Raw genomic sequence first — 11,707 nt, forward strand, 5'->3', positions numbered from 1 at the left:
CAGCAGGATCTGACAAAAACAGGTGGTGAAGAAAAGACACCTGTTAACTGCAAAAGAATTAAGAATTAAGGTGAAGAATTAAGGGTGAAACCATCAGGAACCCTTTAGTCTCCAGCGCCACCATTTTCCAAAGCTGCAACCTACCTGGAGTCTCCAGAAGTGCAAGGTGTCAGGATCTCAGAGACTTCAGTTAGGTAAAGAATCCTAAAAAATGACCCCCACTAGATAAGAATCACAAGCTGAAGTGTTGTAAAATACATGAAGAAGGTTTTTTTATAGGCTTTATGGACAGATAGGTTGAGAGTGACTCTTGAAGGACCAGCACCACCTCCTCTAGTACCACTGTTTGAAGAATTCATCTGCCAGAATCTGGCAGTACGTTTTGGGAGTTCATTTTTAGTCCATCTCTGCAAAACGGACTTCAGGATGGACTAAAATGAACTCCCAAAACGTACTGCCAGATTCTGGAAGATGAATTCTTCAAACAGTGGTACTAGAGGATGTGGTGCTGGTCCTTCAAGAGTCATTCTCAACCTATAAAACCTATAAAGCCTATAAAAAAGCAGGCTTCATGTATTTTACAACACTTCAGCTTGTGATTCTTATCTAGTGGGGGTCATTTTTTAGGATTCTTTACCTAATTGAAGTCTCTGAGATCCTGACACCTTGCACTTCTGGAGACTCCAGGTAGGTTGCAGCTCTGGAAAATGGTGGCGCTGGAGACTAAAGGGTTCCTGATGGTTTCACCCTTAATTCTTCACCTTAATTCTTAATTCTTTTGCAGTTAACAGGTGTCTTTTCTCCGCCACATGTTTTTGTCTGACCCTGCTGACCCAACGAGCATTTCACTGTCCAATGGTCATGCCTTAAGTGCAATGTCTAGTATTGCATTAGTATTGCATCCTTCTCATGGGCATTTAATACTTTTTGACTTTTCAGTCTGAGTTAAATCTCTTTTTTGGCTCAATTTATCTGTAAAAGAAAACATGCCTAATAATTCTGCACACCTGAATATAAGGTGATTTTCATTTCCAGCCTTCATGAACAATTATATATCACTTATACATTATTAAATACTAAATTAATAGTAGTTATTAGGATTACTGTGGTTTGGAATTGGTCAAATGTGCCTGGAAAAAAAATATGATCAGAAAATCAACGTGCCTAATAATTCTGCACTCCCTGTATCAAGGTTACAGAAACCCAACTAAAGGCTGGAATACGCTACTCGACTTTTACACAAAGCATCATACACTTGATGACGTAGTTAATGGTTAATTAGAGAAAACTGGGCATCATACACTAAATGACAAGATTACACACTTCCAGACTTTCAAGCCATTACAAACAAGCACCTTGTTGCTATAGGATATGGAAACAATGTGACTTTCATCAGCTACACTTCCAGACTGCAAATGGGGGTGGTGCATTTCCAGTCGTAATTTACATCATTTTACATGCAACAATCCAAAAAGTTCAGGTGTGCATATTAGGGCTGTCACTTTACGTTCGAAAATCGATTGCACAATCGATCGGACCAACCAACACAAGTTTCGAAAACGAAAATAGGGAATCGATTTTAACCAAACATGTACACTATTATTTTTGACCGAATTAAACAAATAAAAAAGTTATTAACAGGTATTATTTATGTTGAAATATGTTTTTAAAACTTGCATGTGTTCATATTGTGACAATGCTGTGTGCGTAGAAAAGAATGAGCGCTATTTCCTCCAGAATGGAGAGCAGATTTCTCATTCCTCTCAGCGCCGCTCGCTCAACCCGAAATGCCCTTAGGGGCTACGAAAGAGTGAATGATGTCGAAAGCGACCTCTTACAGGAGATGTTGATTTATGAAAAGGAACCACCTTTGCCAGCTGACAGCGACCCGCTTTTGTGGTGGAAGATTGGCAGTTCGAAATACCCCCACCTTGCGCAGCTGGCAATGAAGTACCTGAGTGTCCCTGGAACATCAGAGCGGTCGGAGCGCGTCTTCTCTACAGCTGGGCATTTAGTGAATAAAAAACGCTCTGCTCTGGCCCCCGAAAATGTTGATAGACTTGTTTTCCTGTCCAATAATTTGTAATAGAGCCTTATTTGCACGTTTCATCAGTAACGCCCGCATAGCTTAAGTGTCGGTTACGGTCAATTAAAAAAACACATGGCCTGTTCGCAAGCTAAGTTCATTCAAAGTTTCATTTTGAACGGTTGAATAATTACGTTAAGTTATTATCCACACGAACTTCACATTCAGTGTAGGCTAGTAAATTTTTAAGCTTTATTATCAACCTCTTTTCATGGGCTACATTTTTTTTTTTTTTTTTTTTGTGGAATTTATAATCGTAAACACAGCCATGTTAAAGCCTGTAGCTAATGTTTTTCTTTGACGTTATGGCAGTCCACTCTGCTTAATGTTTTTTTTCCCCAGAATGTTGCACTCCTGTTTGTCATTGTGCACAAAATAAATCATCAGAAATATTGCTGACTTGTGCGTCTCAAGCGCCCTCTTTACTTTCAGCCTAATGCCCGTTAGTTGTCCGTGGATTGGCGTAGGCTATATTTAGCGTTGAAATTGAAAACGTCATTTAAAATCGATTTTAGAATTGATTCAATGAACACTTGTGTCTCAAAAATCGAACAGGATTTTTTTTCAAAAGTGACAGCCCTAGTGCATATAGTACCTGCAAGACTTTACTGTGGACAAGAGTGCCAATGGTCCCAGCACAAAGCCTCGGAGTGAGACCCTTAAACAGGCCTGATTTCCCATCGATTTTGATGATGTGTTTGGCTGAAAGACACAAATGTAAGCGTAAGAAATGCATAGATTTTCCAGAATTCTTAAAATCACATTAGAGACCATATAAATGAATGGCAACGTAGACCCAGTGTAGAAGCAACCATTCGCTTAATCTTACCATATGCAAAGAGCCCTGGAAGCTGGTACACTTGTCGACCAAACATATTCCTGCCTAGAGTAGGAGGAAGAGGTTCATGTCCAACCTTTATTTTCAAAAATAAAAATTAAGTTAGTGTGCCATTAAAGACGAACAGTGTGAAACTAATACACAATATATTTTATTGCCCCTGAAAATACAAGGCCTCTTCTTACAGTATTGTTTCAATTCAAGTAATCAATGTGAAATTGAGTAATTACAAAAATAAGAAAAGGTGTGTCATTTTGCAGAATCGATTTTCTTTCACTTTTACACAAAACAAATGGGATGACAGTGTTTGCATACTACACGTAGATACATTTGTTATCAGACTGCAATACAGTGTAAATGTAAAGCACACTGCCTTACTGATACTAAAAAAACAATAAACCTGCAGTAACCTTAATCAATAGCCAGAAAGACAGACGTGCTTTACCACAACACTGAATGACACCAGACACTGGGATGAATATGCTGCTCGCATTGTTTTCAGAGGGCATACGTTATACATTACAATAGTACGAGTTGTTGGTATATGTGCTAAAATTGCTAAAAAATGCTTCCTGGCAAACCTTACAGGTTGACCTTTCAGAGCATTAACTCACACATTGTTAGATAGACAGCGGTCAATAGCCCTGCTAGAACAGCTAATAACCACACAATAGTGAGCATCAACCCCTTTATCCCTGTAAACACATCTACTGCACACAAAAATGCTCATGTCTGAGAAGGAAATATTACCATATAAACAGGTTACTGTTAACAAACCAACTGGCTAACATTTATCAACATGCTATCGAAACTGCTCGACAGCAGCGCATGTGCAGTCGTGAGCTTCCTGCTGCTGTCATTTTTGCGTGTATTGTGTAAATCTTACCTGAACTAAAACCTTGATGTACATAAGAGGGTGGGAAAGGACTGTAAGTCCAGACCCAAGGAGGACTTGGCCACATGTGTCCGCCATTACCAAGACAATCCGGAACGTCCCCCTCCTTGACAGAGAATGGTCCGTTGGTAATACGCACAAAACAGTGTTGCCAGATCTTGCTATAAAAAAAAACAATCTAAGACTAAAATAAGCAATTTTCCTCACAAACAATAGGCATAAACAGTCGATCTCAGTTTTTGTATAGCCGATGATTGCCAGATTTCATTGATCTTATTATATAATTTATTTTAAAAGAAATCACAATACAGCCTACTGTTCTAGCCTAAGATCTACTGAAATAAGTTAATGGTTCTCTCGCATGCGCCAATACACCCATTGATAAAGATATATAGGCCTAATGCGGTAAGTGAGGGGCTGGAGAAAGTAAAAAAAATAATTCAGGAGATTAATCATAATATTATAGAAAGCTGCTAGAACCACAGGTGACTTCTCTTATTGGTCGGTCATATTTTCGTGCAGTACCTGGGCCAAGTAATACCCGATACGTGCCTTTAATCGGGAAATAATAATAATAAAAAAGAATGCTAAAAACCGCAACCAATTTCCTATATTTATAAGCGACTTGATAAAAACAAGAACAAGTCTCTTATAAAATGAGGACATGGCAACACTGACTTATCACGTGATGAGGTTACTCGTCTACATTGATCACCTGACTGGGAGCCTTTTCTTCATTGTCCGGCAGGTGGCGCACTCTTACATCACATTAACAGCCACAGCATGCAAGAGTCTGGGTCCCTGCTGCCTCGCTGAATGAAAGCATTTTATGAACAGAACAACGCTTATCATGTAAATGAGAGTTATTTTAGTTTATATAGTCGAGATAAGGCTGCCCTTTTGTAGCTCTGTGTCTGCTCCAAAGGCTGCGTAAAGAGGCCTTATAAATGCTGTACTAAAATATGACCCAGAGTCATTTTCATGACAAAGTAGGCTATAGGCCTACATTTAAATTTTAAATATTTTAATTTCACATTCCCGTTCATCATTTCATGTTTCTGTTTTATAATTCATACTTTTATATTTAAAACAACCTTTACGTAATTTCTGAAAACAAAGACACTAGAGAAATCTTAGATGAAAGATTTCTCCTTATAAAGTTGAAATGTGTGGGCCTATATCATTTCGATGCAGTATGGTATGGGAGTGAAATGGTTAATGTTTATGTGCTATGATCTTGCTGCTCAAGCTCCTTTTTCATCAGACAGAACAGTCAGATCTGTTTATCTGTACATCTCTGAATCATTAAGTGGTTTCATAAATCGTCTGAGATTGTCTGTAAATTATACTTTGACAGGTGGTGAAATTAAATTTTAATGGAGAGCATTTAAGAGACTAAGCAGGGAGCTGGATTCATTCTGAACATTTACACCAATGTGAGGTGAGTGTCTTTTCTTTTGGTCTCTTATTCAACAGGGATGAGATATACGGAAATGTTTGTAATGTGGGTGAATCGGATGATATTTCAGTTTACATTTCAGAAAAGTGATTTATCAAAATCTAAATGACAGATCATTTGAACAGTCATAATGCGCATATAATAAGTGCATGTAACTTAAGGAGATGCTCAGCAGAAAAAAATATTTAAAAATGTCATGTATTGAGTTACTTTTGATTTATCTATTTAAGAATTTATCAGAGAAAGAAAACAAAAGTTAATAACAGTCTGATATATACTTTTCCATTATAAATAAGACATTACATTTGCCCCACATGTATCTGTATATGATCCAGAACAGTTTTTCTGGGAGCTCTCATGATGTTTCTGTTGATGGTGGTCATCTGTCTTCTGCTGAGCTCTTTTCAAGCTCAGAGTCGTTCTATTAAGGTAAGAACAGCATGTCGGTAATATGGAAAACAATATCAGTAGCAGCCTCTGTGAACTTTTTAATTTTTATTTAGGGGATTCTAACCATCATTTGTTCAAAATGTTTATGCGTAAACAGGATATCTCGGAAAAGAGCTCTGAGGAGATTGGTAAGAAATTATTTTCAGTAATATGACTAATGGCAATGAACAGTATAATTAAAATCTTTATATTTCACTGTTTAATCAACGCTTCAATAAACTAACATCGGTTCTCAGATGACGGCACTGAACAAGATGATAAATCAGTGTCAGCTATAATTGAAAGGACCAACAAACATGCAGGTAAGTGGACATGCTATTATTGGAATGTGTTTTTATGTCAGCAGCTCAATAAAGAGAGGACATTGATCACCAATTAAGAAAGGAAAGGAAATATTATTAACTATTCTTGATGAGGAACGTAAGATCTTACTTTTGTATAGCAGTTCCTCCACTGTACAAGCTCATTACGATGTTCCCAGAATTAGCATGTTGTGTGAATTTCTGTACTTTATCGTACAGGACAGGGACTGAATGAGCCCTCGATCATGTTTGGAGACATCGCTGTAGCAACAGGCTTAGACATGACAGATCCATGCACAGCTCGTGGGTGCAAATGGCAGAGAAGCACAAGTGGAAAAGTCCTTGTGCCCTATGTCATCTCTGATGAATACAGTGAGTGACAGCTCTTAGCTCACTCAAAACCTTGTACTACATCATAAATGTTCAAGCCATTTTTAATATCTGAACTCTCCAACAGCCTCCCAGGAGAAGGATGTCATTTTTCAAGGCTTGAGATCTTTTGAGAAATCAACCTGCATTCGCTTCGGGCCTCGCACAAAACAGAGGGACTATATCAACATCGAGTCTAATTCAGGGTAAAAATCTGATTTTCATTTATAACACAATTGCTGTTGCTCTATATTTGTGCTTAAAAAGTACTGTATTAGAAATTGAAGCTTTGAATTAATTGTGATTTTTAATTAAGATTTACTTAAACTTTCAAATTGATTTACTTCAGACTCAACACAATATTGTTTAGTAAAATGCAAATGTTCAATGAAATCAAAATATTCTGCTATAGCCTACAACTGTCTAGCACAGGAACAATGGCCACATGCTTTGTACACTTCAGATCGAATCTGTTTAGAGTACTGATAAAGGTTAATGTTCACATGGGTTTGAAACCAGAACATTTGCAATGAAGCTTTTGGAGTATTAATAAGTTAAATTCAACTAGTTGAATAAAGGCTTTACACTCTCAGAAAAAAAAAGGTACAGTGCTGTCATTGGGGCGGTACCCTAAGGTACAAAAGTGAAAAGGTACATCTTTGAACCTTACACACCCCTAAAAGGTACATATTAGTACCTCAAAAGGTACATATCAGTACTTTAAGAGTGCGTGTTAGTACCTCAAAAGGTACATATCAGTACTTTAAGAGTGCGTGTTAGTACCTCAAAAGGTACATATCAGGGCCCGTATTCATAAAGAATCTTAATGCAAAGAGTAGCTCCTAGTGAAAAAATTCTAAGAAAATTCTTAGAAATGTGGGCGTTTACTCTTAAAATTAACTAAAAAATCCTAGTAAAGAAAAAAGTAATTCAGAAAGCATCTTCAAAAGGTACATATCAGGGCCCGTATTCATAAAGAATCTTAATGCAAAGAGTAGCTCCTAGTGAAAAAATTCTAAGAAAATTCTTAGAAATGTGGGCGTTTACTCTTAAAATTAACTAAAAAATCCTAGTAAAGAAAAAAGTAATTCAGAAAGCATCTTAACCCTTAAAAGAGGTCTTAAGATCAAATTTGTTAGGAGCACAGACGAGGACTTTTAAGAGGCTTAAGAAGAGTTTCTTTAGCAGTGGAGAAAATGGCAGAAAGACGAAGAGGGAGAAGAAATGTGTTGCAGACAATGGATGACAGTGACTTAATAAGACACTATGGATTAGATCGTGCAGGGATCATGTTTGTTGCATTAAATCCAACTTTCAAACCACCAATTAAATAGACATGCCAGCAATCAGTGTAATTGGAAAGAGTGGAACAATGTTTATAATTCTAAGCCAATCAAATACCTTATAGGAAATTAACAGCATGGTAAATAATAAAAGGATTTATATACACTGAAAAAAACTATTTTTTTTAATTTACTACATTTTTTTATTGTAAGTGGTCGCAATCAAATTATTTGATCTCAATTTAAACAAAAACACATGCAATTCCCATAAAACCAATTCATTTTTTAAAATTAAAATAAAAAAAACTAAATTTAAATTATTTAAACGAGCACAAATTAATTATGCTTAATTTAATCGGGCCATAATAATTTTTTTCAGCGTACATATATATAATGTGTGTGTGTGAGTGAGAGAGAACGGTAATATAGGACAATTTGCTTGTAATTTCAAGGTGAAGGCTTAGAATAGACCCTATACTTAAAAGCGCTCCTTTTTTCCCCTTTTTGGACAACCAACCAATCACAGTCTTCAAAAGACTGTGTCATACGTAGCAACGGGGTCAACCCCGCCTCTTCACTAAGATAAAAGTTTTTGCATTTTCCTTGCTCAGAGTTGCTCTCAGATCGGTCCCGAATAGCTCTTAAGCTAAGACTCCTACGTAAAAGTTTTTAAGCTAAATTAGGAGTTTTCTGAGAGGACTCTTAGAATCTTTATGAATACGGGCCCAGTACTTTAAGTGTGCGTGTTAGTACCTTAAAAGGTACATATTAATACCTTAAAGGTACATATTAGTACCTTTTTTGTTTTGTACCTTAGGGTACCGCCCCAGTGACAGCAATGTACCTTTTTTTCTGACAGTGTAGTATGATTTTATGTCAGTACTGTAAATGTTGTGGCATGCGTGGGGTGACGTGGTGAAGTGGGTGAAGCTAGGCTTGTAATAAAACGTTTGCTGCTGGTTAATACTGGCTAACATAATGTAAATACAGGTTCCTCCATGAGAACTGTACTAGTATGTGAATAGTACTGAATTCTATATGTATTGTTTGAATCCTGTCATTTTGTGTGATCTATAGGTGCTACTCTTTTGTGGGCCGTCGCATTGGAGGTCAGACTGTGTCTCTGGACCGTGATGGATGCATCTCCCTGAGTATAGTGCTGCATGAGCTGCTTCACACGCTGGGCTTTCACCACGAACACAACCGCAGTGACCGCGACAATCATGTCCAAATCCTTTTTAAAAACATAATTCCTGGTACATCTGATTGGTACACATTTCTTCAGCAGGTTTTGTTCTAAACCCTTTACATTGTAGTTGCAAATCTTCTCAACGATGGTGGAGAAGCTTTTGCTGTTAAATGCAGCTAAAAGTCTTTAAAGTTTGTGCTTGAATTTTAAGCAGAAATAGGAGATTAGAGCTTTGATTGATTTTTAATATGACTGAATATTGTTCCTTTTTGATCTGTAATAGGGCAGGAGCACAACTTTGACAAAATCAAGACTAACAACCTGGAGACTGCCTATGACTACAGCTCTGTGATGCACTATGGAAGGCAAGTTTTCCTGTTTAGTCAAAAATATACATATATTTTCTCTGGATACCCCAAACATGTCTGGGAAAAGGGTTGTAACTACTAAACAAACGTGGAATGTGTTTGATACTGGAGTGTTTGTGTGGTTTCAGGTTTGCCTTCTCCAAGAACAGAGAGCCAACCATCGTCCCTATACCTGACAATAGCGTGTCTATTGGCCGTTCTGAGAAAATGAGTTCAAATGATATTCTGCGTATTAACAAACTCTACTGTATGTCTTAAGTCCTTCCTTCTCTTATTAATTCATTTTAAAGAATAACATTTTGAAAGCTTTGTCAGCAGAGGGTGAAAATGCTGTCTTCTTTGAATTACATTGATAAGGAAATGCATTTATATTTTGTATGTATCATGTTTCTTTTTTCAGAGTGGGACAAAAAATTCTGTTATCAAACTTGAACATTTTTGGAACATGACATTTCGCTATTCATGGTGGACGAAATACTTTACAGATTCAGGAGTTTGTGATTAGCATTATTTTACTAAAAGTTGGGACTGTTTTTAATTCACCAGTTTTATATCATTTGAGGGTTGCAACTGTAGATGAGATGGAATGTTCTAAAACACACAGCTGAATAAAAGAAATACATATTGCTCTTCCTCTATCGTATGGTTTGTGTATCAGCGACCAGCCTTCTGCTTGTAAGGTTCAACAGCCATATACAGTATAGTGCCTCCTACATTGAAAGGTTTCACAAGGTCCTCTTCTTTTGAAATGAGGGTCTGTTAAATGTTGAAATTTGATGGAGCAAATGTTTCATATTAACCTGTAGAACCATACAGTTTATGCAAGGCATCTTTTGAAATATTTCCACATCCTCTTTAGGAAGAAAAGATTAATCACTTTACTCAACATCTGGTTAACAGTAGACCATAGAAATAAAAGCTTCCTCTTTGTAAACCAGGTTCGTGGTCTGCTGTGGGGAGCTATTGCAGTTTGAAAATGCTAATTTTGTTTGAAAATGTTTCCCAACAGCTAACAACATAAAGATGAAAGGTTGAAAAATGGTTGATTGTGTTTGTCTAAAAAATCTACAGACATTTACCTATAGAAATAATTAGGAGGCTATGTAAATGGAGGCAAAATTATACACTCTAAAAAAAAAGGTTCTATATGGCACCAAAAATGGTTCTTGGCTCGTAATCATATGGCGTTATATAGCACCAATTTTGGTGCTTCAGTGGTTCTTCAGCGGTTCTTCAGAGGATCTTCGCCGGTTCTTTGACTAAGGTGCTATATAGCACCGCTACCATATACAGAACATGTTAAGATATAGTGCTATATGGCACCAAAAGTGGTTCCTCTATGATTACGACGAAGGACCATTTTTGGTGCCATATAGAACCTTTTTTTTTTTAGAGTGTATGTATTATATTAACAACAATAATAAATTAGGCTATATTAATTGTATAATAATTTACTTTAATACACTCATTGGCCTTGGCTAAACTGCCTATTAACGCAAATATCTAATTAGCCAATCACATGGCAGCAACTCGCAACTACAGCATTTAGGCATGTAGACATGGTCAAGATGATATGCTGAAGTTCAAACTGTGCTTCAGAATGGGAAAGAAAGGTGATTTAAGAGGTTTTGAATGGGCTGGTCTGAGTATTTCAGAAACTGCTGATCAACTGGGTCTGAGACATTCACATACAACTATCTGTAGGGTTTACAGAGAATGGTTCAAAAAAAGAGAAAATATCCAGTGAGATGCAGTTCTGTGGGACATCTGATGCCAGATGTCAGAGGAGAATGACTAGTCCGAGCTAATAAGGCAACAGCAACTCAAATAACCACTCGTTACAACCAAGGTCTGCAGAAGAACATCTCTGAAGACACAAAAGTCTAGTTTCTAAGGGTAGAATTGTAGATTAATTTATGAATAAAATAAAATAGGTTTATAAATAAATTAATCCGTGTACAGTGGCATGAAAAAGTATGTGAACCGCTTGCAGAATCTGTGAAAATGGGAATAATTTTAACTAAATAAGAGGGATCACACAAAATGCATGTTATTTTTTATTTAGTACTATCCTGAATAATATATTTTACATAATTTTTTTTTACATATAGTCCACAAGACAAAAAAATTGCTCAATTTATTCAAATAACCCTGATAAAAAAGTTTATGAACCATTGATTCTCAGTGCTGTGTGTCGTTCCCTGGATGATCCACGGCTGTTTTTTTTGTTTTGTGATGGTTGTTCATGAGTCTCTTGTTTGTCCAGAGCAGTTAAACTGCCCAATGTTCTTCAGAAAAATCCTCCAGGTCCTGCATATTCTTCAGTTTTCCAGCCTCTTTTTAATATTTGAACCCTCTCCAGCAATGACTGTATGTTTTTAAGATCCATCTTTTCACACTGAGGACAATTGAGGGACTCAAACACAACTATTAAAAAAGGTTCAAACATTCACTGATGCTCCAGAAGG

General features: G+C 36.8%; 2 protein-coding genes across 2 annotated transcripts in view; one reads left to right on the forward strand and one right to left on the reverse strand.

Annotated features, from left to right (window-relative positions):
* The window catches only part of mtch2 (mitochondrial carrier homolog 2), a 14,727-nt gene extending 10,749 nt beyond the window's left edge, over nucleotides 1–3,978 (reverse strand). The window contains exons 1-3 of the mRNA XM_079811009.1: nucleotides 3,811–3,978; nucleotides 2,916–3,000; nucleotides 2,682–2,788 (exon numbers count right to left, since the gene is read on the reverse strand). Of these exons, the coding sequence (XP_079667135.1) occupies nucleotides 2,682–2,788; nucleotides 2,916–3,000; nucleotides 3,811–3,897 (279 nt within the window). The 5' untranslated portion in view covers nucleotides 3,898–3,978. The remainder of the gene's footprint in view (nucleotides 1–2,681; nucleotides 2,789–2,915; nucleotides 3,001–3,810) is intronic.
* Nucleotides 1–9,871, forward strand: part of c6ast1 (six-cysteine containing astacin protease 1) — a 22,454-nt gene extending 12,583 nt beyond the window's left edge. Inside the window, exons 2-10 of the mRNA XM_079810846.1 lie at nucleotides 5,177–5,260; nucleotides 5,614–5,707; nucleotides 5,826–5,856; nucleotides 5,965–6,030; nucleotides 6,250–6,402; nucleotides 6,488–6,605; nucleotides 8,760–8,938; nucleotides 9,155–9,236; nucleotides 9,368–9,871. Coding sequence (XP_079666972.1) covers nucleotides 5,636–5,707; nucleotides 5,826–5,856; nucleotides 5,965–6,030; nucleotides 6,250–6,402; nucleotides 6,488–6,605; nucleotides 8,760–8,938; nucleotides 9,155–9,236; nucleotides 9,368–9,497 — 831 coding nt within the window. The 5' untranslated portion in view covers nucleotides 5,177–5,260; nucleotides 5,614–5,635 and the 3' untranslated portion in view covers nucleotides 9,498–9,871. The remainder of the gene's footprint in view (nucleotides 1–5,176; nucleotides 5,261–5,613; nucleotides 5,708–5,825; nucleotides 5,857–5,964; nucleotides 6,031–6,249; nucleotides 6,403–6,487; nucleotides 6,606–8,759; nucleotides 8,939–9,154; nucleotides 9,237–9,367) is intronic.
* Nucleotides 9,872–11,707: the final 1,836 nt, after the last annotated feature.

This window comes from Gobio gobio (genome assembly GCF_949357685.1).
Source record: "Gobio gobio genome assembly, chromosome: 2".
NCBI classification, from domain to species: Eukaryota; Metazoa; Chordata; class Actinopteri; order Cypriniformes; family Gobionidae; genus Gobio; species Gobio gobio.